At 55.6% G+C, this 24,122-nt stretch overlaps 3 protein-coding genes across 5 annotated transcripts in view; 1 reads left to right on the top strand and 2 right to left on the bottom strand.

Annotated features, from left to right (window-relative positions):
• Nucleotides 1-2,124, bottom strand: part of UMAD1 (UBAP1-MVB12-associated (UMA) domain containing 1) — a 12,005-nt gene extending 9,881 nt beyond the window's left edge. The window contains exon 1 of one of the 3 annotated variants that reach the window (XM_027872510.1): nucleotides 2,079-2,124. The gene's annotated coding sequence lies outside the window, so the exon portion shown is untranslated. Of the gene's footprint in view, nucleotides 1-829; nucleotides 1,393-2,078 lie in introns of those variants that run through there. The other 2 variants (XM_027872508.1, XM_027872509.1) reach the window with 2 other exon arrangements.
• Nucleotides 2,125-2,299: 175 nt separating this feature from the next.
• On the top strand, nucleotides 2,300-4,943 carry RPA3 (replication protein A3). The gene is made up of 4 exons (XM_027872359.1): nucleotides 2,300-2,411; nucleotides 3,205-3,279; nucleotides 3,570-3,678; nucleotides 4,657-4,943. The coding sequence occupies exons 1-4, from the start codon at nucleotides 2,313-2,315 to the stop codon at nucleotides 4,737-4,739; spliced, it is 366 nt and encodes a 121-aa protein (XP_027728160.1). The 5' UTR covers nucleotides 2,300-2,312; the 3' UTR covers nucleotides 4,740-4,943.
• Nucleotides 4,944-8,100: 3,157 nt separating this feature from the next.
• MIOS (meiosis regulator for oocyte development) lies at nucleotides 8,101-22,838 on the bottom strand. Its single transcript, XM_027872334.1, has 11 exons — nucleotides 22,787-22,838; nucleotides 21,099-22,430; nucleotides 20,774-20,872; nucleotides 19,339-19,599; nucleotides 18,614-18,783; nucleotides 16,555-16,620; nucleotides 15,543-15,701; nucleotides 15,145-15,297; nucleotides 12,939-13,143; nucleotides 11,812-11,941; nucleotides 8,101-10,525 (listed from the first exon to the last, which is right to left on the bottom strand). Exons 2-11 carry the CDS (start codon nucleotides 22,393-22,395, stop codon nucleotides 10,429-10,431), a joined length of 2,637 nt encoding a protein of 878 aa, XP_027728135.1. The 5' UTR covers nucleotides 22,396-22,430; nucleotides 22,787-22,838; the 3' UTR covers nucleotides 8,101-10,428.
• Between the last annotated feature and the right edge of the window lie 1,284 nt (nucleotides 22,839-24,122).

The following is a 24,122-nucleotide window of genomic DNA, read 5'->3' on the forward strand; positions in this document are numbered from 1 at the left end:
TCACATGCTCACACATGTGCACACATTCTTCACTCTCAGACTCACACATACATGCTCACAGGTTCACACACATTCACACACTACTATCACACGCACGTGCACACACATTCCCCCTCTCAAACACAGACTCGTACATATAATCACACACTCACCCTGAGTCCAATGGAGAAACACACAAAACCAAACACTGACGCGGGGAGGGGGAGGGAAAGGGGAGCCAGCCAAATAGACTTGGGTTTGGGGGGGGAAGCAAGCAGAGAAACAGAGCCAGGCCCAACTTCTCCCCCCGCTCTTGGGCTCTGCTGCTCCCCCCCCCCCTCCCAGGCAGGCCCCTTTCTCCCTTTTCAGTCCCCCTAGGCCTCCTCTTCCAGCACTAGAATGTAAGCTCCCTGAGGGCAGGACCGCCTTTCCTCTTGTATATATGTATGTAAGCGGGCACTAACTGGACACTCAACAGCCTCATCCTGACCCCCAAGGGCGTCCCCACACACATTGGTCCACTAGGGGCCCCAGCTCTGCTCTTGACTCTGGGCTTTCCAGTCTTTCCCCATCAGAATGGAGGCTCCCGGAGGGCAGGGACCTGGATCTTTTTGCTGGGCCGTCTTCCCCAGCTCGGTGCCTGGCCCGTGCTAAGTGCCGAATAAGGGCCTGCTGACTCAACTGTCCCACAAAACCACACTGATGAGGTCATAATGTGTAAGGAGGCAGCTGGGTGGCTCAGTGTGTGGAGGGAGCACCAGACTCAGAAGCTCAAATCCAGGCTCAGGTGTCTCCTAGCTGGCTGACCCTGGCCAAGTCACTTCGCCTCTGTTTACCTCAGTTTCCTCACCTACAGAATGGGGCTAATCACAGCACCTTCGGCCCAGGGCGGCTGTGAGGATCCCAGGAGACAATCACCCTAAAGCGCTCTGCACAGCGCCGGGCACACAGACGCGCTGATTCCCTCCCGGGCTTGTGGGATCCCAACTCTGCTTCGTCCTCAATTCCAGGGGGCCAGTTTGGCCGCGCCCACATTTCTCCTCCTTCACCCCCCATTCCTCTTCCCACTGGAGGGAGCCAGGGCAGGTGACACTCACCTGCATACAGTGGGCACTTAACATAGCTGACATACAGCAACGTCACACACGTGCACGCGTGTACGCACGCACAGACCCACGCCTATGATGACCCAAGAGGTCATCAACCGGGGAGGGCAAAGGTCAAAGTCCACACCCAACACGAGGAGAGGACTAACTCCCACCCTGAGGCAAGCCCCTTCTCTGCCCCCTGCCTCAGTTTCCCCATCTGTAAAATGGGGCGCAGGGTATATGTGCTCGCTGATGAGGTTGGTCACGCCAGGGGCAGCTAGGTGGCGCGGTGGACGGAGCACCGGCCCTGGAGTCAGGAGGACCTGAGTTCAAGTCTCGCCTCAGACACATAACACTCACTAGCTGCGTGACCCTGGGCAAGTCACTTAACCCCAACAGCCCCCAAAACAAAGTCATGCCCACCGAGGGGGAAGCTCCTCCCTCCCCACCCTCCCCTCTGGATCTGGCTTTCCTCTACCCCCCCACCCCCCCAAAGGAGCCCCGCCCTGGGGATCCCGGAAGGGAAGCTGCCTGAGGGCGGGCCCTGGGTGCCCAGGGCCAGAAGAAGAGCTTGTGGAGGGAGGACCCCGGCCTCTCCCGCCACCAGCGGGCAGGGGCACAGATGAGGGGCGGAAGTCCCGGGGGAGGCGAGTCCTGGGCAGCCCGGGGCGATCAATGACCCCCCCCTCCACTAACGGGCTCCCCGCCCTGCCGGGAAGGTTGGCCCGCCCCGTCCAGGAGCAGGCCCTGCCCCCAAGGCCTTTACGTTCTAACGGGACTGCGGCATCCTCTGGGCTCCCCCAATGAAGGGTTGGCCCGCCCTAGCCAGGCGCTCTGCGGGGAACGCTCCCTCCCTTCTAACAGCGGCCCCAGCCACAGGGGACGCCGGGGAACACTCTCGTGGCCTCCGTCCCTCTTCACTGATGGGGAGACTGAGGCACCCACGGCCAGCTCCCACTCTCGGGGTCTCTCACTCGCCCTCGCGCCCCGACCGCCCCCGCACCTCAGTACCTGACCCGGTCGCGGCCCCGCCTCCTTCCCCTCAGGGCTACTTCCGGGGCGCGACCCTGTCCTGCACCCTCCCTCCCTGGTCGTCAGGGCACTTCCGGGACGCCGGTCGTCACCAGGAAACCAACAGCGACTTCCGGTAGGCTGCGCGGAAGCCGGGACCAACTTCCGGGCAGGCGCGGGCCGGGTTGGCGCCGCAGCCGGAAGTCCCGCCCCGGCCCGGGTCTCTTTCCCGCCATGGCGGAGGTGCTGGAGCTGCCGCGGACGCGGATCGCAGCCGCGCATGTGGCGCACTTCATCGACCGGCCCGTGTGCTTCGTGGGGCGGCTGGAGAAGGTGCGGGGGGCCGGGGGGAGCAGGGAAGGGGGGGCAGGGACCCCCCCACCCCTAAGGCCCGGAGGACTCCGGCTCGAGCTCTTCCCCTCCCCCCCGGAGCCCCGCCCCTTGCCCTGCGGCCCCTCCGCCGCCCTAGCTGGGTGCTGCAGGCACGGCCCCGCGCTACCCGCGCTACCCGCGCTACCCGGGCTCCCGGCTCGGCAGCTCGCCCTTGCCGGGCCGTAGCAGGGGCCAGATCGGAGAAGGGGAGCCAGCCCTGCCCCGAGAGCTTAGCTTCTGCCGGGAAAGGGCTTCCCTGCTCCGTCCGAGGAGGAGGAGGCCGAGGCGGGGCGGGGGGGTCGCACCCCCGAGCGACGTCACCGTCAGGACCCCACGACGAGAGAGTGGGGACGGGCCCCCCGAGGCAGGGAGAGCCGAGCTGGGCCTCGGCGTTTGGAGGCGGTGGGAGCAGCCGGCCCTTATCGGGGACCCCGCAGAACGTCACCGTCCATTTGAGGGCGAGCGCGTGCCCGAGGCTGGACTCCAGCAGGGCAGCGCCCGGACGGTCAGAGTGGACCCCGGCGTACAGCGCGGAGGAGTGGGGGGCAGCAGTGACACGTCCGGGGCATGATGGGAGCGGGGCGTCGCGGGTCTCCTGGATACCTAGATAGACTCCATCAGCATTGATTAGGCACCGGCTGGATAGGGCCAAGGGAGGTGGGCGAGGCCGGGAAGCGCCGCGTGGGGGGCCCCCCTCCCACGTCTGGGCGGGGGTCCCGGGCCGGTCTGGACACGGCCCCTGCTTCTTCCTCAGATCCACCCCAGCGGGAGGTCTCTGGTCCTGTCCGATGGAGAAGGCAAGCAGGTGACGGTGGAGCTGGCGGAGCCCGTGAGTGCGAGGCGGCGGGGGGTGCTGGGGCACAGCTGGCAGACGGGCCCGTGGTGAAGTGCAGACCCTGGACAGGGCCCCGCAGCCTCACTCTGCTTAGCTCAGGGCCTGGCACACAGTAGGCGCTTCATCACGTTTTCCGTCCCCCGAGACACCGCTGCTTACAGGGGCGGTGGCTTCTGAGGGTCCGTGCAGGGGCCTTCGTCTTGGGCTCCTGGGTCAGTCAGCGGGCGGGCCAGGGGGACCCCGGGGGGCCGCAGGGTCGAGCAGAGTCTCGCTTGCCTTGTCAGCTTGAAGAGGAGATTTCTGGGATACTGGAAGTCGTGGGCAAAGTGACGGCCAAGGCCACCATCTCGTGTGCCTCCTACGTGCTGTTCAGAGACCACAACAACAGCTTTGGTGAGTCCGGGCCCCCAGCAGAAGCGTTCCGTAACCCACTCGCCTTCCCTCAGCCGCCAAGGCCACCTTGTCACACCCACCCACCCTCAAGAAACCTCGGTGGCTCCATTCTCCCTCCCCCCGACTACCCGAGCTCACTCTGGGAGGGCTTTACCTTGACAGCGCAGGGGCCTTGGGGACCTCGTCCCAGAAATCTGGACTCTCCCCTTCCCGCTCCCCACTCCACCACACACGGGCCTCCCCTCCAAGTCCGTCTGCAGGAGCACACGTGTCCTTGCTCAGCCTCTGCTGCCAGTGTGGCACCCGGGCCGGGCCTTTCCGGCGCCGAGGGATCCGCCCATCCCATTGGGGCTACCAGAAGGGATGCTCTGTGTGTCTGTGTTCAGGTCTGGCAGTGACCCAGCGGGCTTCCAGGGCACCGCTCCACAGTTGCTTTGGTGGCCGATTCCACATGGCGTCAGGTGCCACGCCCCTTTTTTGGGCCATCAGGGCCAGAGTGATGGTGATGAGAAGTGGGGCTGCTTTGGAGCATTTTTTCCTGTGGCTGTAGAGAGCCCGGGCTTCTCTTGGGACTGGCTGAATGGTTTTGTTCTTATGAAGTGTAAACAGTACCTCACATCTCTTCGAGATGTGTCTTAGACAGATTGGGTACAAAGATTTCTTCTCCAGTTAATGATTTCCCTTTTCATCTTAGATTTTTTTTTCCACTTTTCTTCTGCCCAGTGGTCTGATCAGTCATTTCTACCACGCTTTTCTGATTTATTTGCAGTGTGACCTTTTGTGGGTAGGTCACGGGTCCATTTGGCACTCACCTTGGCATAAGGTGCAAGGTGATGGTGGCTCAGGGAGGCAGACCTGACGCTAAAAGTCCCAGGAGACTAAATGACATAGTCCTAAAGAGTGGGTGGGTAGAAGTGACCAGTGACCTCATCAGTGATGTCACTGTAACAAGACGATGGACAGAAACCTCTCTCTTAGATCTCAGGCTCTACAATGATGCTCTCAAAATCATCCACGAGTTCCCGCAGTATTACCCATTTGGGGCCATGCCGCAGGACTGACGTCTCTGACTGGCCTTCCCACCAACGGTCTGACCAGTGCGCTTCTCCTGGCCTGCAGCTCCCAAAACGCTGAGACCCTGGGCGGCCTCCCAGCGGCAGCCTCGAGTGACTGTCTGTCAGTCTGTCTAATGAAGTGAGCTTTGGATCCTTTCACCTGGGCAAACAATTCTGCATTATTAATAAAGAACAATTATGTGCTCTGGAGTGATGAACGGAGTTGTTTTGTGGAATCGCTCCCTCGGCCGACTCAGAGGGGGCCTGCAGCCTCCCTGTGTGGCTCCCGAGCCACATGTGTCCTTCGTCGGCCACATCAGGCCTGTGGCCAGGCTTGGTTTTTATCTTTGCCGGTCTTTCTTTAAGCCTCCACATCCCCTTGCCAAGATCAGCAACACCCCGTCCTCACCTCTGGGCCCTCACAAAATGAGCAGTGATACTTAACAAGGAGCCTGCCCATCGTGTTCATGCTGCATCCAGCAGTCTGAATCACAAGTGGGATGGCCAGAGGTCTAAGACCAGAAAGGAAGCATTCTCTTAAACATTGCAGTCCTTTTTTCCTCACGTGCTTCACAGACACTAATAAAGCACATTGTTTGTAAGGGAAGATAATTGTCCCTCAGATAGGGGAATCTGGGAGGGCTGGGGATGTCCTGAGGCAGACAGTGCTGGCCTTTGGTGACAGATAGCTGCTTGTCACTGTGGCCCTGCGCCCTTTGTGGGACGTGGGCAGGGGTCCTCTTCCCAGCCAGGGCAGAGGAGGCTTTAGAGCCCCAAGGCGTCCTCCACTTGGGGGCCATGAATTTCTTCTTTGGTATATTTGGTTTCCATTACAATCCTAGGCATTTTAGTAATGCATTTTTGGGGGCAGACTGGTTTGCTGGAAATGTGGCGGCTGCTCTTGCGCCCCATTCCATCACGGGTCATCGCAGAACCTTTGACCTGGGCCAGTTCAGCCTGGTGGCCTCCAGCAAGCAGGGGCAGCCTCTATCAAAGGACCCTGCTCTAAGATCCGCCTGTGCGGCCTCCTCTCTGGGCCTGCTTCATCATCTTCCAAGGCGTTCCATCACCTTCAGGCCCACAGAAGTGAGTGCAAGAGATTGGACATCCAAGCAGGCCACCTGAACGTTAAGCATATTGTTCTAAAACACCGGGTCTGGGGAGAAAATCGGCTTCCTGGGTTTGATGGGTCAGAGATTTGAAGTGTGACATTGGTCCCAGACACGTGAAGAGCACCAGGCCAGCACGGCAGAGGCCGGGGCAGCCTCTAGCCGTCCTGTGCCCAGCTGGTCAGTGGCGAGGCCTGCCCCCCACTGCTCCCTGACCTGGGTCTCCCACAATGGCCTCTGTGCTGATGCTGAGACGGAGGCTGAGGGCTGGTTACCTCGTGTCTGCTGAATGTTAATGGGCTGAGTCAGGTGTGTCCTCACCTCACAGGGCCCCTCCCTGTCCTCCTAGAAACAGCCTCTCCTGATCTCCTCAATTCCCTGTGCCCCCCACCCCAGCTACCCTGTTTTTAATGACTTTGTATTCACTTTTTATATTAATACAAGTAACAGCTCACATTTGTACGGCACCTACTATGTGCCAGGCACCATGCTAAGTGCTTTACAGGCATCAACCCATTTGGTCCTCACCACATCCTGGGGTGGAGGTGGTTTTGTTATTTTATATTTTTATTTTTAATATATTGTTATTTTATATTTATTATATTATATGTAATAATATGTATTATATAATAATGTATTATATATAACAATATAGATAACATGTTATTTATAAATCATTTTATATTTATTATATTGTGTATTATATAATAATATATAACAACATAAATAACATTGTTTTTATATATTTTTATATTTATTATATATAACAATACAGATGACATGTTATTTTATATATTGTCATTTTATATTTATTATATGTTATATAATATATATAACATGAATAACATTGTTTTTTATATAGTTATTTTATATTTATTATATTATTATATATTATATAATATATAACAATATAAATAACATGCTATTTTTATATATTGTTATATTTATTATATTATATAATATATAAAAATATATATAATATATATCATTTAATATGTATTATATAATATATATCATTTAATAATATATAACAATATAAATAACATTATTATGTTATTTTTATATATTGTTATTTTATATTTTGTTATTTTTATTCCCTATTTTATAGATGAGCAAACTGAGGCACGCAGAGCTGACGACTTGCCCCCAGTCGGCCAGCCGCCACGCATCTGGCGCAGGATTGGAACGGGGCCTTCCCGCGTCCAGTGCTCTTATTCGCTGTGCTGCCTGTGTACATTTAGATAGGCCCTCGTCGGCCCCCCCTCGTAAGGAGGAATTACGTTGTCCTCTGTCCTTCTTCCCCCAGACCCTAGCGCAGCGCTGGGCACACAGAACGTGCTCCTTCAGCTTCATTGTACATGAAGAGGTGAACTGAAGCAGGTCGTGCACTTCCAAATCCATGCCAAGTTCTTGGCCACGTCTCGGTCTTGTTGATTTGAAATGGGAATTTCATGTGGAGATGACTCGGTTCCCTGTTTTGTGGTCTGGGGTCACAGCTGGCAGTGGGATTTCGAGCAGAGCTGTGCTGTTAGATACGAGAGCTGCGTTTCCTTTCCTAATGCTCCCGGACTTATCGGGCTCACAACAAAAATCTTAGTGTTTCCAATGCTAATCAGCAATTTTAAGGTTGAGAATTCCAGGACTGGACTGTGTTTTGCTGGAGGGAAGAAGGTCTGTTTCTCTGCCCCTCTCCTTGTGCACCCACTCCCCCTTGGCCAGCTTGGGCATGAGCGCACACTTTGCTTGCCCTCCCTCTCTCAAGGTTAGCATCGTTCTAGATGGTGCAAACACATGGAGGGGGTGGGGGGGCCTAGATGACGCCAGGTTCAGACACTGGGTCTTGGCACAGGCTTACCCAATTCCCAAACCAAACTCGCCTCATCACCTCTACTGGGCACATCCAGACCTCCTCTCCCACCCACCTGCAGCCTGGCCAGGAAGTGAAAGTAGCCATGTTTACTTGGCCCACACTCAGGTGAGGAAGGATTAGCACAACCTTCTTAAACTTCATGTAGCCTCAAGGCAAAAATGGATTATTGTCTCACTGCTAATACAACTAAGCATTTAATCCTATAAATTACAAGCAGCACATTGTTTATATGAGCTGGGTGGTACAGTGCACAGAGTACCAGGCCTGGAGTCAGGAAGACTCATCTGCTTGAGTTCAAATTTGGATTCACACACTAGTTGTGTAACCCTGGACAAGTCACTTCACCCTATTTGCCTCAGTTTCCTCATCTGTAAAATGAGCAGGAGGAAATGGCAAACCGCTCCAGTACCTTTGCCAAGAAAACCTCAAATGGGGTCATGAAGAGTCAGACAGAACTGAAAAGCCGTGAGCCAAAAAGATTTACCTTACGTCTCTTATTACAGAATCCCTCCCCACCCAGATGGGTTAAGGCTACACCAGGAAACTCAACCAGCAAAGGAGGTGTCAGGTCCGAGATGTCCCTGGCCAGCTTCTCCAGGACCCTTTCCAACGTGGCCCTAGTGACTGGGGGCATCCCACATCTACCCCAGGGGGTCACTACTCTTGCTGGCACTATGGGAGCTGGCCATCTTGGCCACCCTTGCCCCGGCTCCCGCAGGCAGGCGGCCCCCACCCACCACATACCTCTCTGGTGTTTCTTGGGCCAATTTACCTTCTCTGCCCCCTGTGCAAGTCCATTTGTTCCCAAGTGGGGTTTTAGGGTCTCTGGGTCTCCTGAGTGACACAGCCAATTCAGATCAGTTAAACTCTACTCGAGGGCATTAGAAATCACAGGCGTCCTTTTTCCTCCCCACTTCCCAGCATACTTGTCTCGAGGTCAGGCTGGAATGGTTGAAGCTGCAAGCCCTTTCCTAGTTTTTATTCTTTCCAGCTCTGTCTTCTTTATCCCCGGAGTGGGTGGCATGAGGGTACCCCGCTGATTTGAGAATGCCTTCCTCGGTAACGAGCCATTTTCTACCTTTCTGTTAGAACCCGTTTCCCCTTTTCCGAGGCTCTCTGGCACCGTGTCCAGGCCCTCGGCCTCCTCTTCAGGGAAGCATTCAGGAGCCTAGCAGGGGCTCCTGCTCCCACCCGTCAGTCCTGGGCCAGACCTTCCATTTCCCCCTCCTCACAAAGTACGTGCTGACTTAGTTCAGAGCAGCTTACTGCGTCCCCTCTGGAATTCCTCTACAACAAACACCGGGGCGTCAGCTGCAACTCCTTTTGCAGCCGGGTTTTTGCCCGTGTTCACCATGAGGTCTGCACCCAAGGTGCCCTAAAATGGTCCTTCTGAAGCAGTTGGAGAAAAGGGGCTTCCCTCCTGACATGAAACCAGTGCGACTTCCTCTGATGTGGAGACTGAATAAAACAACATCACCTTTATTAGCAAAACCACTTTTGTACAAAAACCATAAATATCCACCACCTAAAGTCCTAATGTTGTCTCAGTGGGCAGGAGCATCAGCCCGACGCCCAGACCCTCACCACCCCGGCACGTCTCCAAGCACCTTCGGCTCGCTGCTGGGTTTCTGAAGCCACCCAACCTGCAACGGTCAGTCTGACATTCTCTGCTTCGTCACACTTGATGTCTGGCGGGGACGGGCCGGCTCTAAGAAGCATTCAGTAAAGCCTTGTTCGGCCAATTCCCCATGCCCATTCCCCCTCCACACACACGAATGCAGAAGAAACCAAACCACTACACTCAGTCGGAGGAAATCCCAGGCCCTGGCATGGCCCGAATAGGAAGCACATTTACGGGCGTCGACGCCCGGAGGAAAATCCTCCCCCAGATGAGGACCGATGAAAGCAGAAGAGCCAGGCTTCTCCTCTGTGGCGTCAGAAGCTGCCTCTGCAGCGGGGTGTCGGCGTCTAGAGGAGACAATCCATCTGGGGGGGAAGGTCAGAAGCTGGCTCCAGGGCCGCCCTGGGCCTCCCATTATGACCACGGAGAGAGGAAAGCTGTGCAATCCAAGTCATCACGCTGGAGAGGCAACGCTCACGTCTGACGACTGGCGTGTCAGAAATGTGTTTTCTCACACGGGCAAGTTAAGTTTGGGGCTGCGTGTTCATGTGGAGTTCTCTAACCCCCTCTAATAAACGGATGGTCAACACCATATAACGTTCGTCGTCTTGCAACGAAAACGTGTAACTGAATGGTAATTGTGAACGCCAAGCCCTCGTCCACTGATTCATTCACTCCTTTTCTGCAACAGCAGGTGTGGGGCGGGGGCTGGTGACAAGGGAGAGGAAGGAACCAGACTCCCCCACAGATTTACCAGCCACTTTTGCGGAGGGATTTAGCCCCATCTTCTGGGACGTGGGCTGAATCCCACATCTGGAGAGTCCACATGTTAATGAAGTACTTCCTGCTTTCCCAGCCGAGTTTAAAGTCCTCTATGTCACGTGACCAGGAGGCATTCTGGATTTCTACAAGAATTTCTGAAACAAACTGCTCTGGCCAGTCGACAGCTGCCTCTGAGGACAGAGGCTGGTCGCCCACCGCAGCAGGGTCTGCGAAGCAGCCCGACCCCCTGGGGACGTCCAAGGCTGATGAGTCGGGGGCATAGGTTTGTGGGGGGGTCCCTGCCAGAAAGCCGCCCCCTTGAAGGGTTCCAGGCTAGGGCTGCAGAGTCTCTGCTGGGACAAGATTCCCTGTCGTATCCAACTGCATGCACTTACAGGAACACGCGGACACAGGACACTCAGCGTGGTCCCTAGACAGAGAGAAAGGCAGAGTTGGAAACCAGCTTCACGAGAGACGGCTCACCCGCACATCTGCTCTGTCCCCCAACTCTATTAAAAGTCTCTGGAATAAGTGAGAAAACAGAAACGCAAAGCAAGACTCCCCAGAACGTCAAGGACTTCAAGCTGAAGTGGGGGATTACTGAGAGAAGGCAAGGAGACTGCTCTTCCTTCCAAAGAGCTCAAACTAGGTTTTTCCTGAAAGGTTTTTGGCCAGTGGGCCTCACCCAGAGTAGAAAAATGCCTTCGCGTCTTCAGTTCAAGTGCCAGCCAGGGATCTGGCAGATCTAACAACGTGTATCCATGTGAGATGCCTGTACAGCAGGGGGTTATGGGCAAAGGCAAAAGCTGCTGACCAACTTTCCAGAGTTATTCCGAATCTGGGCCCTGCAGGTGATCCTGATGTGTAACCGTGGCTGGGCACTGCCTAACATCCAGCTGACTTGGAAAGTCAACTTCAGAGTGTCTTGAGAAAAACTAGCCAGGAGCGAGGAATGCTGGTGCTCGTTTAGTGGCAAAAGCAGCTTGTACTCATTTATTTTTTTTGGAGCTGCCGGACCTCAAAGCTCCTTTAAAAGTTAAATTTACCGACGGGTAAAGAAATGTTGGCAGGGAACACCAAAGCAGCCGTTTTTGGACTGGTCCTTACTGGCGGGGCTTTGGGCTGTTCTACCTGATTTCTCTAGCATTTGAAGGGGTGCGTATCTCGGAAACACGGACACAGCAGTACTGCTCCAAGTAGGAAGGATATAAAAGACAAAGAACATTTGAATGGTGATGCAGAAGACTTGGCAAACTAGCTAGCTCCTGGCCCTCTAGAAGACGTCCACAGCCTAACTACAGCCACCCAAGCCAGTGACTGCGCTGATGCCCATGACTGTGTAATACTGTGAAACCTGCTTCTGGTCTGAACCCTTGAAACTGGGAAAAAAAAAAAAAAAGAGTCATTCCAAGCTGTGCAACAGGCCAAGTGATTCTTCACAAGTTAATAATCCGTGGGGAAAACGGCTCCCCCCCAAGGCACTGGGTCAAGAACTAAACCCTTCAGAAATCCAGCCATTTCTCTGGTAACTGACTCAGCTCTGGGTTATCTGCCCAGCGGCGTCCAGGTCAAATAGAAACCGCGGCACTGACCGGCACCGGAGGATCACCGACTTAGTTTGAAATGCGTTTTCATTCGCACTTATGTTCCCCATGACGCGGAATCTGGTCACGCTCCTGGAAGACCAGACACCCGGAGCCAGGGCCTGCGGGTTACCTGAACCAGCTGAGCATGTGGCCGGCATGGCCGCCGTGACGACAGTTGTGGCACCACGTGAACCAGTTATTGAACTGGGCCAGCTTCTTGTCCTTGCTCAGGTCTACTTTCTCATCTGACTTGGATCCTCCTACGAAAAGGAAGGCCTTCCGTTAGTGGAGCAGGACGCTTCACTCCAAGGCTCTAAAAACCACTCCAAAGTGTCAGAGTCGCACAACACCTGTAAACTCATTACCCACAGGGCCCAGGCTGGCTGATGGGGGACAGCGCCACCCTGTGCTTTCCACAAGTTTCACAAGCTGACAGTCAGTCAGTCAGCAAGCTTTTTTAAAGCACCTCCTAGGTGCCAGGCACTGTGCTAGGCGCTGAGGACGCCGGCACGTTTTACCACCACTGAATGTCCCCTGACCTCAGGATGGTTTAAATCCCCATCACCAACCCCTGTGAGCAGAGGGCGGGCCTCAGAGGAGAGACAGACAACAGAAGTCTCAGTTACAGGCCACCTAGAGAGCGGACACGCTGCCGGCCCAGGGCCCGTGGCCAGAACCACCCAAGAGCCTGGACAGGAGGTGCTGTCCTTAGCTCGGCTGTCCAGACCCTGCCCGCCTGCTCCACTGCTGCCCTCGAGGCCTCTGGGACACCCCCAGCGCTTTGCACACAGCAGGCACTTAATACATGCTTTGTTCATTCATGGGGACGTCGTTCTGAATATTCCCAATCTGATCTCCATAGAGCGCCACGTGGCAAACGAAGCGCCTGAAAATGCCTGTAACCCAGTAACGACAACGTGTGATGAAGAACTGGGAATGACGCAGCCCTTACCAGCGGTGCCACCTGCCTGAATACAGACTGCAGCAGGCTGGTTTTCACTTTCTTTCTGTCATTGCTTTCTTTTATCCAGGTCTTCTTGTACCAAATGACTAAGATGACTGCACCTGGATAGCCTATATCTGATTGCTTACTGTCTCAGGGAAGAGGGAGGGAGAGGGAGAATTTGGAACTCAAAACTTTAAATAAAAATGTTTAAAATAAATAAATGAATGAAAATAAAATGAAATGAGATGAAAAGAAAGAAAAGAAAAAGTAATCACCGTAACTGCCCAGGACCTCCCGGCGTCCAGACCTACCTGGGCAGCTAGAAACGGGCGTGCCCATGTTGATGAGGCAGAGCGCACATCGGGGGAGGGGCTTCCGACAGCCGGGGCAACTGGTGACTTTGGATTTGGTCGGGGAGCCGCTCACGCCGTACTGGCTGAAGCCCCGGCCCTGGTGGGGCACAGCTGAGCAGCTGTAGGAGATGGATTTTCCGCAGAAGTTGCAGCTCACAAACACCTGTGAAACAAACGGCTCCCGTCAGGCTCGTGGTTTTCGTCGCCACGCACCGTCTTGAGATCCTGCACCCATCACCTGCTGCTCCAGCCAAGACCAGAGAGGGAAGCCCAGAGAAGAGGCGGCTGACACTTCCTACAGTTTAAAGTCAAAGGGCCCTGGGTGTGTGTGCCAAGCAGGCCGTCTGCTGGTGACTCGAAACGCCCGCTACAGAAAACACTCGATCGGGAGAGCTGCTGATTGAGCGAGAAAAGGTTGGCCTTCTGGCGCATCAGGGACTGTGCTCAGTCCGGGCAGACACCAGCGAGGGCTGCTGGCGGGAGACGGGCCACAGATTGCCCTGCTTCCTCAGACATGAGGGCCTGGAACGCTCCTGGGGTCATGAGGAAGAAATGCCCTTTGTTTAGCACCTGGACTGAGAAACCAAGCAGAAATGTCAGCAGGGCCAAGAAGAAAGGAGGTGATATTTTCCAGATCTGGGAGAGGGGACGGGAGTAGAGGAAGAGCGCTCCTATCAAGATGTAAGTATTGGCTTTAATCCAGAGCATTACAGAGTGAGCTGATCTCTTCAAATCAATGCCAAAATGCTCCAGAGTATTAATGATAAGACAGTTGCAAATAAAACAACCCTGTGGTTTGTCCCCAACCCTGCAGATTGGCAAAACTGACAAAAACAGGCAATAGTCAAAGGCACACTCATACATTATTGGTGGAGCTGTGCAGTGACAATGAGTGACCAAGATGTTCATGCCCCTGACCCAGAGCCTCCGTCACTGGGCTTCTGCCCCAAGGAAGCCGCTGATCAGAAGAGCGGCCCCACACACACCGAAATATTTACGGCAGCCCTTTTTGTGGTATCAAGGAACTGGAAATGAGGCAGGCACCCTTCAATCGGGGAATGGCCAAACAAATGGTGCTACGTGAACACGATCGAAAACTACTGTGCTGTAAGAAAGGATGCACGCGGTGAATACAGAGAAGCCTGGAAAGGCCTCTGTGACACAAGGCAGAGTCAAATCAGCAGAGCCAAGAAAAACCGGACACAGTGACGGAAAGGACCACAGTCCCCAGACCAGAAACGAACGTAACAAAACGGAGAAAGGAGGAGAGTGGGGCCCACAGGGGCAATCACACAGCACGCGATTTTTCAACGTTTCGATCAGTTGTGCTGATTTTCATTTCGTCTCTAAGAGAGACACTTCATTATGTGGGGTGGATCTCTGGGAGGGGGAGCAGGAGGGATGCTGGGAATAACGATGGCGCCCTAAGAGCCAGAAGACACCAATAAAAACCTCTAAGGAGCTCTCAGTGTGGACACTCCCTCTACCAATGAAGGTCTGCACCTGGTCTGCAGATCACAATCTCAGAGAGACACCTCAGGTCACAAAGCCAGTACGCATCGGGGCAGGATCTGAACGGAGGGCTCCTGTCTCTGAGGCTGGCTCTCCCTCCACTCTACCAAGAGGGGCCTCACGTTCTCTCAAAAAGGGAGACAAACAAATAACTACCCTCTGCTCAAAATGTGACCTTGTTTCATAAGTCTTCCTTCCTGATATTTCAATATCCTGGGCAAAATCTTCCCCTAAGGCCTAGCCGTATCTTCCCAAGTGCTTCTGGGCCACAGAAATCCCTAAATCCTGGACCTGCAGGCCCTAGCTAGGTCAAGGACAGGCAAGCTAACAAATGTGAAGGAAGCTGCAGTGGGACTCAAAGCCATGTTCTTTAACGTGTTCCACTCTGTTAGAGGACAGTCCCGGTTGATAAGACTATTGCTAGACAAGTAACAAGACCTGAAAACAGTGCCATGCAGATAAGCAATCTAGAGCCGGTCGGTAGGACTCAGGACAGGCATTAGAGGATGAAGCAGCCATTAGTACAAATGGAGCTGTTGTTGTTATAACCCTTTAACCTTATCCTTAACTTCGAGTATGAGCCCATGTTTCTTCAGTTGCAATATTCGACATACTTTCAAATGCCATTCTGTCAAAACGGCTTGTCATTTACCTGTGCTAAGGGCTTGGAACTGGGATCCAGTTTACTCCTGTGAATGTCAAATTCTGCTCGCTTGTGCCAGAAGCGCCATGCATCCAGCAAATTCCTATAGTTTTCAATCCAATACTGGACCCTCTCATCTTTAAGTACATCTAATGGAGAACCCTAACGAAGGAAAAACAAGCGTTAGTACTTGAATTTCTTTAAAATACACTGAAGCATCTCTTGGCTTCAGCTCCAATGAGAAGCTACGTTTCAGCTGGCACGACATGACAAAGAAACAAGTCAAAGTGAACGCAACGAAGCCCTAGTGAGTGTCCACCACATTCTTCCCAATGGGGGGAGGACAAGTCCCAAGGTCCAAGGCAGCAAGGGATAAAAGCTCTTTGCATCCGAGTCACCACACTGACCTGTAGCATGCAGTAGCTTGCAGTCTGGACATCTCCAGTTCTATCAACATAACTTTCCATTAAATCGACTCCATCCTTCGTTAGACCCGTCAGCAAGATTCCTTCCAGATTTCCAGCCTCTTTCATTTCATTGGTCAGTTTTTCAATGTATCTGTTCAACTAGAAAGTTCAAAAGTTATTTTTTGTTAGTTTTGGTCTAACAGTGGCAGTCCCACTGGACAGTTTCCTCTTAAAACTTCAATCTGTTCTGGACAAATGATCTGGAGAAGAGATTGAAGCCTACCCTGGCCTCATGCTATATGATCTACAACTGGGCCCACATCCACAGAGAGGGTGCTTGGAAGACCATCTGGAAACCAGCTGAGACAAGGTTTAAACACTCTTTAGAAGGCAGACCAACTTTACTCGGTTCTACAGCCGGTCAAGTTTCCGCACTCACAGTACCAAGAGTAGTCAGTCAGACCAAGCTATGGCCTAGGCACCAGTGGCATCTAGGAAACACAACTCTGGCAATAAGGTGGGGCAGCCTGTCAATTCAAGGGAAAGTAAAGTATGAAACTAGCTGGAAAAAAGGAAGACGGGTCTAAAAACAAGAGTCTAGAGAACAGAACCCAGAGCTGGACAAAGCCACACCATCCAGTCTAACACCTCCATTTTCCAGGAGGACAAACTGAGGACCACTGAAGTGAATGACTTCAAGAAGTTTCTGGAGCTCGCAAGGAGCAGAACAAAGCAGAACCCTGGCCCTCAGAATCCCAGCCCAGGGGTTCTGCTTCTACTCCACATATCATGATTATGCACAGCATGAAGGCCAGCTAGGTACAGTCTAAAACCCTAAGAAGGCCTATTTCAATCAAATGGATTCAGCAGCATCGCCCATTAAAGACGTCTTGCTCTAGTGAAGGCCACTTTGCATTTGGGGAGAATTCCTTACAAAGTGCCCTGTAACAGTGACCCTGTGCCAAAGGTCTCCACCAACACAGACAAGCCACATCCTTTAACAAGGTCTCACCTGAGCATCACTGAGGAACTTGCAGGCAAACGCCACCCTGTCTCGTACCGCCACTTTCTTCTCATACTGAGAAGAAAAAAAAAAGCGAGCTGTTACTCACAGGTGACTGACCTCTGCAAAGTCACGCCATACTGCTCGTATTTCTACTTTCCATGTACCACTTACTAAGGCAAGAGGACAAACCCTCTCCTCCCACATCCTCTAGTGGTACCAGTGGCCAGGGTCCTGGAGCCAAACACACTACACTGAATCCCACCAAATGGCATAAGGGAATCACCCTGGCAACACACGATGCTTGAGATACGGGGTGATAATCAACTGCCCAGCAGAAATACTACTTTTAGACAATATCCTAGCATCTCCACTTCAACAATAGCTTGGGAACTCCTTAAAAAAATCTATGAATTGGTTAACAGTTCTGGGGCTAAATGTTCATCAGAAACACCAAGTGCCAGATGTAAAGATAGACTTCCTTTAGACATCAGCATCCTGAGGAGAAATGTCAGAGCAGTGTCTGAGTGCTAAGGTGCTCCAGTGACTGCAGATCTCAACGATGTGAGCATTATCTATCCCCCAATGGAGACGGCAGCCCGTCCCTGCTGGCCTGGCCAGCACAATTGTCCTTCATGTCTCCCCCAACACTAGCAGAGGAGGCTTATCCAACATGCTTTAAACATTATCCAAAGTTGGGGCCAAGGTTGGGTGCGTAAAATTTAAATATTTTGGTGCCAAACACAAGGTGTATTTGTGGTTCCTACACAACATTTCAGAGGATTCCAAATGGTGACTGTTCTCTTGAATAACAGCAAGATGGACAGTTAAACTGGTACAAACGCTCTGGTGCATTTTGTGTTTAACGGGAATGGATTTAACATGAAGAGGGGGGCAGAGTGGGAGCCAATCAAAAGAGGGCAGAATTGCCCACCTACGTTGCCATTTGGGGAAATACTTTTTAGATCCTGAGATGCCTGGTTTCTTCACATGACACTTGGGGAATCTTTTATGTGTTTTCCTTGGGATGAAGGATCATTTCCCCTCCCTGTGACTGGACTAAATTCTTCATTTCCCACATTTCCACTGCTAAAAGAAATCAGGGCAACATTGCCTGTGGTGCCTTCCTCACTTTCTAGACGACAGTAAGTGATCAAGGCTCTTCAGAGTTTCGAAAGCCTTTTAAAGACATGACCTCTGAGGAGCCTTACGGTCACCTGGGAGACATGATCACCAAAGGTATTATTCATGCCCAGTCTGCAGGTGAGAAAACTATGGCTCGGAAGGAGCAAGTGCTGAGGGTAAAAAAGCACCCATGAGAGGTGAGAAGTCACCAGGCTGAGGCAGAGACAGGCAAAGGCTGCTCTGGGGCTGAGTCAAGAGGGGACCCTCTGTCCCCGAAATGGGAATGCAGGACCGTCTTCACTCTACTGTTCCGACACCTCCTGTTCTGAGAAGACCACTGCACAAATGAGACAGCAGATACTGGCTGAGAGCAGGCACCCCCTTCAGCCTGGCCCCCCTCCACATTGCAAGAAGGCAAGGAACGTCCAAAGAGGCCAAGTTGCCACAGAGGAACATTCGAAAACAAGCAGGGGCAAAAGAGGCCCAGGCCCCAGGTCTTTGCCTTTTTGTGTAGCTGCCGGGCTACACAAGCATTTAATAAAGGCCTGTTTGCCCCTTCTGGGGGGCGCTGAGTCGAGGAGAGCTGCAGGAGATTTCTAGGGGCCCTCGTGGGTGGTTGGCTTGAGCAGAGGCCCGCCAGCCTCTGGCATGGACCCAAGAAGACACGGGGCCCCCTAGCGTCCCGTGGCTACGGGAGCCGGTCTAGATTCCTGGAGGTGCACAGACTGGGTCACTGGCATGAGACAAGTCCAGCCGGACACATGAGACCCAGCACCATGTGATGGGCATCGTTTGGGGGCTGCAGGAAGCTAGCTCCGGGCTGGACACCCATCCCACCACAGGAGAGTGACAAATGAAGGGATGACCCCCAAAGGGAGCAGCACCGGGCCCTGGGATCTCCAGCAGGGAAAGGAAGGCTGAAGCAGAGCTGTAAGGAGCTTACCAAGACGCCGTCGTAACAGCCAGGCTCGCTCGTCAGGAAGGCAAACATGACACACAGGTAGGGGTCGCTGAGCTGTAACCGCAGGGTACTGCACATCTCCCTCCAGAGGGAGTTCTTCTCGTCCGTGTACCCCGACAGCGCCATGGCTACCACGTTGAGGTTCAGGTCGCCTGCGTATCAGAAAGAGCCCCAGTAGAGGAGGGCGCATGCTCAGCCCACTGGGCTTTAATGCAGACGATGCCCCAAGGGAAGCACCACCACAAAAATGCCCTGGAGAGAGGACGTGGGGGGTCCCGAGGCCAACCTCAGAACCACCCTCTGGGCGTCCTCAGTGAGGCCCTGGGGGCCCCAGTCCCACCTGCCTTGGGCTCATCAGAAGCCATCAGCATGGGGGATGCGTGTTGGCTAACAAAGGCCTCTCTAAAATTAAGCCAGCAGAGTCACCGCAGGTCTGGGATCATTCTCTCCCCTCGGGCTGCATCCTTCCCTGGGGGGGCTCCCAATCGCTCTCTCTGCCACATGAGTTAGTCTGTCCTCCCAAGTCTGAACTCCTTCCTCCCTGCGGTTCCCTGCCCTCAGACTTCCTTCTGCCCCTTCTCACTCTCGGACCCCCACAGCCCCGGGTCTCCCGCCTCCCTCCCAGCAATCTGAGGACTCCAGGACGGCCCTCGGATTACATTCAGACTGTGCTGATCCCCTGCCCCACGTGACCCACGCCCTGGCACCTTTCTCAGAAGATGCCCCTTCGTTCAGGATCTGGATAGCGCGCCGGATGTCCAGGTTGAACAAGGCCACGGCGGCGGCTCGCTCCCATTCCCCCTCCTGCACGAGGGAGTTGAGGAAGGGTCCCACGTCCACATCCGTCCCCTTGCTGATCCAGCCACAGAGCTGTAAGGCCAAGATTCTCTCCTCGCTCAGACTCGGGCCCTCGCTCGGCTTCTCGGATGCCCCACTCCAGCTGTGTCTGCTGCCGCCCTCCGCCATGCCTAGGAGAGGACGGGCGCCGCTGTCAGGGTGCGCCTGGCGGGCAGCAGCAACCAGCTGAGAGGGGGGTTATCCGCTAGGTGCGAGCTGGGGGAGGATGTGCTCGAGGAGCTCCTCTGTGAACAGTCAGATGCTGACACATGTTCAAGTAGCTAGGCCAGAAGAGGGAAGCTGTAAGTGCTACCATGGCGATCCCTGCCAGGCCAGACCAAGGTGAAGAGCAAGGTGAGATCGGGAGCCGCCCACAGCAGACACGTGGCCTCTTCGAGAGGCATAACGAACACTTTTACGCAACTTAAAACCCTCTGAGGCTGCACTTGTCAGCCTCGTTCTGAAGGGTGGGCCCTCTTTATTAGAGGTTTGGAACCCTGGGCAGCCCTGTCATTAGGAGGGTGGGGAACGGTCTGCATGAGGCTGCCTGGACCTCTGATGACAGCCACCACCTGCTGTCAGAGGGCGAGGTTCCAGCACCCTAAGAGCCTGGGCCTTCAGGGGGCCTCACAGGGAGCCCAGCCCCTTCTGGGGTGAAGTCATATGGGCATGGGGGGAGAGGAGTGCTGGTGGAAAATAAGACAAACTTGTTATTTCATGAAGTAAAAAAATAAACAAACAAGCCAGCTAGGAAGCTTCCTCCACCCCTGGGGGCCCGGCGAAGTGAGGACACCTGGTCAGGGTCACACGGTCATCGTGTGTCAGGACTCCCTGATTCTCCGTGCACTGACACACTGCCTCTCTTCATAAAGGCTAAATCTTAAGTTAGGAAGAAATGAAAGGCCTCATTCTTTTCTTAATACCAAAGGAAAATGATTTTAAAATTCTCACGTGGAAAACCACTGTTTTATACTCCACCCAGATAGCCAACGGGGTGAAGGCCTGGAAGGGAGGAGGGGGCGGGCCCTCGGGGGCTCTCTCAGCAAGGCTGGTCACCAAGGAGCTCATCCAGCTCAGAATCGGGAGCGCTGACTTCAGCCCACAAGGAGGGAGCGGGGTGACCCGCCAGCCAGCCAGCCACCCCTCCACCCCCCAAAAAAAGCTATTTTGGAAGAAATCCTAGCCAAATTTTTAACTCAGCATCATTTACTAAAACAGCTCAATCAACATCCCCAACGTTACCCAACATCTAAAGAACACTCCAAGATGATTAAATAAGTTTATAAGAGAAAGGGCCGTCCTTACCCAGAGATGATTTCACGATGGTTTTAATGCCTGCATAAACCAGTGAGCCTTTGTGGCCTGGAGCCTTTGGGTCCAAATCTTCCGTATACTGCTTCATAAGTATTGAAATGCATAGGAAATACTAAAGCTGGCTTGGGAGAAGCTTCCTTTAGAAGGACGGCCAATCAAGACAGAACTAGTGTCAGGGCGACAGCCACGCTAAGGCCTCGTCAAGACCCTCTCCCTCCCGCACACTAAAAGCAGCACTCCTCGAAGGCGGCAGGCGAGGCCCCCGCCCGCCAGACGCCAACGGCCAGTCTCGGCTGGCGCTCACTTCAAAGGATATAGTAGAGCGTGTACCAGAGAGACTTCAGCTGAGGGTCCTCGTTTCCAGCCAGCACGTGGTTTCTCCAGACCTGCTCGGTATCGAGGCCGTAGCGGGACAAAGCGCGGAGGCGCATCCTGGTGGCGATGTCCTTTTCTAAGGAAGGATCACGCCCCTCCTCGGTGCACTCGTAGAGGTGACGGCCACAGGCCCACATCAAGGAGGTGACCGGACTCCAGGCGAGGGAGATCCGTTCAAACACGGTGAAGTCAGACAGGACCCGGTTGGGCGTCACCACAATCATCCGGTTCTGGCTGGTGGGGTGCCAGGCGAAGGAGGCGATGTAATTGTCGCAGGGCTGCACGCTGCGCTCGATGATGGTGGGCTCGGTCTCGTCGCCAATGGGCGTGGGCGTGTGCTGCATGTCATACAGCCGGATGATGTCGCTGTCCCTGGTGAGCGTGGCCAGCAGCCCCGTCCTCGTGGGGCACCAGGCCACTTTGGTGAGAGGCTTGGGCTGCTCCGTCAGGGTCAGGACGGGCTTCTCAAATTTCCGAAGGTCCCAGATGGCCACCTGGCCTTCGTAGAAAGAAGCCACGCGGTCGTGGAAGTGGGGGTCCACCATCACTCCCTGGACGGCTTTGGTGTTCACAAACATCTTCTGGCTCGTGTTGCGAAGGTCGAATATGGCCAGGTTCCTGTGCATGCCGGCCAGCAGCAGCTTCTGGTCTCGAGGCAGCCAGCAGAGAGACAGACAAGCGTCATTCTGCCCCAGCTCGTAGAGGGGCTTCGTCACCACCAGCCCTGCCTCCGGGTCTCCGGCTGACAGTCTGACTTTCTCCAAAGGAACCGTGGCTTCCGGGCTGTACTTGCTACAGATGTCCCAGATGAGCACGGAGAAGTCGGCGCGATGCTTATCCAGGCCAGCGGCCAGCCAGTTGCTGTCCAGGGGGTTCCAGGCCAGGGTGTTGCACTGCCGCGCGTGTTTGGGGACAAACTCCTTCCCGATCAAATCCTTGAACTTGGAGTTGGGGTCCTGGCCCAGGCTGGTGAGGACCACGCGGCCGTTGGCCTGGCCCACGGCCAGCAGACACTCGGGGTCGTAGCTCAGGTACCAGGCCACGCACTTCATGTAGGGGGTGTCCGAGTTGATGGACAGCAAGGTGGCCGCGGTGTCCTCCGACAGCCGCAAGGAGCCCGCCTTGAGCTCCGAGCTGCCGGCCGGCTCCACCTGGTACAGGCTCAGCTCCGAGTCGCACACCACGAACCTGTCCACCTGGTGAGGGGCCCACAGGATGTCCGGCTTGGAGCCGCTCATGCTGGCTGGCCTCCCGGCGGGGTCCTGCTGGAAGCCTGGGCACAAGGCAAGCGGGCGGTCAGAGTGGCCCCCCGCACACAAGCCGCTCAAAGACCCCGGCCCCGGCTCCAGGGAACCCCCCCGGGCGCAGGCACACAGCAGGCGCTCCCCAGGTGCTGGCTCCGGGCCTAGCCCCCTCCCCAGCGGAGCATTTCCCCAAGTTCAAAGCCCAGGGGCACGGCATCGGGGCCCGAGAAAACCAGGGGTCTGGCGGCGGGAGACGAGGAGCCCGGGCTGGGGGGGCCGCGCTCCCCTCTCCCCGCCCCCCCCCCCGCCGGATCCAGAAGGCTCTCCGGGTCCCCATCGGAGCAGCCAGCCCGACCCCGGAGCTCCGCCGTCAGCCCGGACTCACCTGACGCGGGGGTTCCGACGCCGCTCCGCAGCCCGGAAGCCTCTCTAGTCCCGGCCACCTCGGCGGGGCTTCTGCGCACGCGCACGGCCCACTACGGAAGCCGAGTGGGCCCGAGCAGGTCATCGGGCATGCGCGCCCGCCCTGCACCGCCCCTCTGCGCATGCCCACTTCCCACTTCCCTGCCCGGCGCTCGAGAATTGGGGCAGAGCCGGGACCTGCGTCGGCCCTACCTGCGCCAGACCCCGCCCCCAGATCAGCCCGGCGCTCCCTTGGCTCCGGGCCCCGCCCACGGCCCCGCCCCCATACCGGCCCCGCCCCCATACCGGCCCCGCGCGCTCCTACTGGTGCAGAGGGTGGGGGTGGGGAATGACGTGACCCCGTGCCCGCGGAAGGTCGGGACGCACCGCGCTGCTGTCAAACCTGTTTGGGTCCCAGCCTTTGGGCGGCGCGCCCCGGCCCGCCCCGCCGCTGCCTCAGTTGGCCGCTCTGCGGGGCCCCGCCCCCACCGGGCGCCCCATGCGCCCCGAGCGCGGGTCCTTCACGCCCCGCCTCCCGCTGCTGCCCGCGCTTGAGCCGATTGCTCCGAGCCCTGGGGGCGGGGGGCCTCCAGCCGGTGACCACCAGGTGGTGCCCAATCCATTCCCGAGGTCCGGCCAAGCCCTGCCCGGGGGCGATCGGGGGGCGTGGTCAGCAAGGCTCTTGGCCCTCGGCGGGGTGCCCAGCCCCGCCAGCCTGAGCTCATGGTCCGGGGCAGAGAAGGGCGAGGCCCGGGGTGGCGGGGCCAGGGCTGCGGGGCTTTGCCCGGGCCGTCCCCTCCTCCGTATGCCCGGTGTGGGCGGCGCCCGGCCAGGGCGCGGTGGCCGGTGCGGGGGCCAGCCTTCAGCCCCTCCCCCCCGGAGCGCTTCCAGCCTGGGCTCCGAGGGGGCCTGAGGAGGGAAGGGAGCGGGACTTCCACCGGCCGGGTGCCCGGGCCTTTCCCTGGAGGCTTCCCTTCTTCTGGCCCCGGGGAGGGGCCCTGATCCTCGCTGCCCCTTTCCTCCCCCAGATGCGCGCGCCTCCGACTGGAGCAGCCTCCCACTGGGCCTCCCTGCCTCGGGTCTCTCCCCTCCCTCTTCCCAGCCCACCCTGGGCTGGCTTGGTGACAGGTGCGCTCCCTCTTCGCTCCTGCCTCAGTTTCCCTCCAAGACCCGAGTCAGATCACGGGAGAGGCTTCCCGGTGTCCCCCATGCCTTCCCCCTGAGGCTGAGACTACCTTCTCCTTGCTCGTATCCATGCCTACGGACCTCCGACTCCTCCATAATAACGGCATTCCTGACGGGAGGGGACTGGATCCTCT

This window comes from Vombatus ursinus, unplaced genomic scaffold, assembly GCF_900497805.2.
Source record: "Vombatus ursinus unplaced genomic scaffold, bare-nosed wombat genome assembly UNPS02014799.1, whole genome shotgun sequence".
Classification (NCBI taxonomy): Eukaryota; Metazoa; Chordata; class Mammalia; order Diprotodontia; family Vombatidae; genus Vombatus; species Vombatus ursinus.

Bases quoted from the DNA above. Each gene is read 5' to 3' on its own strand.
- RPA3 (XM_027872359.1), top strand. From the start codon at position 2,313: ATGGCGGAGGTGCTGGAGCTGCCGCGGACGCGGATCGCAGCCGCGCAT. The intron at 3,280-3,569 runs GTGAGTGCGAGG...TTGCCTTGTCAG, and splicing joins CGGTGGAGCTGGCGGAGCCC to CTTGAAGAGGAGATTTCTGG. The intron at 3,679-4,656 runs GTGAGTCCGGGC...CCTCTCTCTTAG, and splicing joins AGACCACAACAACAGCTTTG to ATCTCAGGCTCTACAATGAT.
- MIOS (XM_027872334.1), bottom strand. From the start codon at position 22,395: ATGAGCGGCTCCAAGCCGGACATCCTGTGGGCCCCTCACCAGGTGGAC. The intron at 19,600-20,773 runs GTAAGGACGGCC...GTCCTCTCCTAG, and splicing joins CATCGTGAAATCATCTCTGG to GCATGGCGGAGGGCGGCAGC. The intron at 11,942-12,938 runs GTAGGTCTGGAC...TCCTTTTCGTAG, and splicing joins GCCCGTTTCTAGCTGCCCAG to GAGGATCCAAGTCAGATGAG.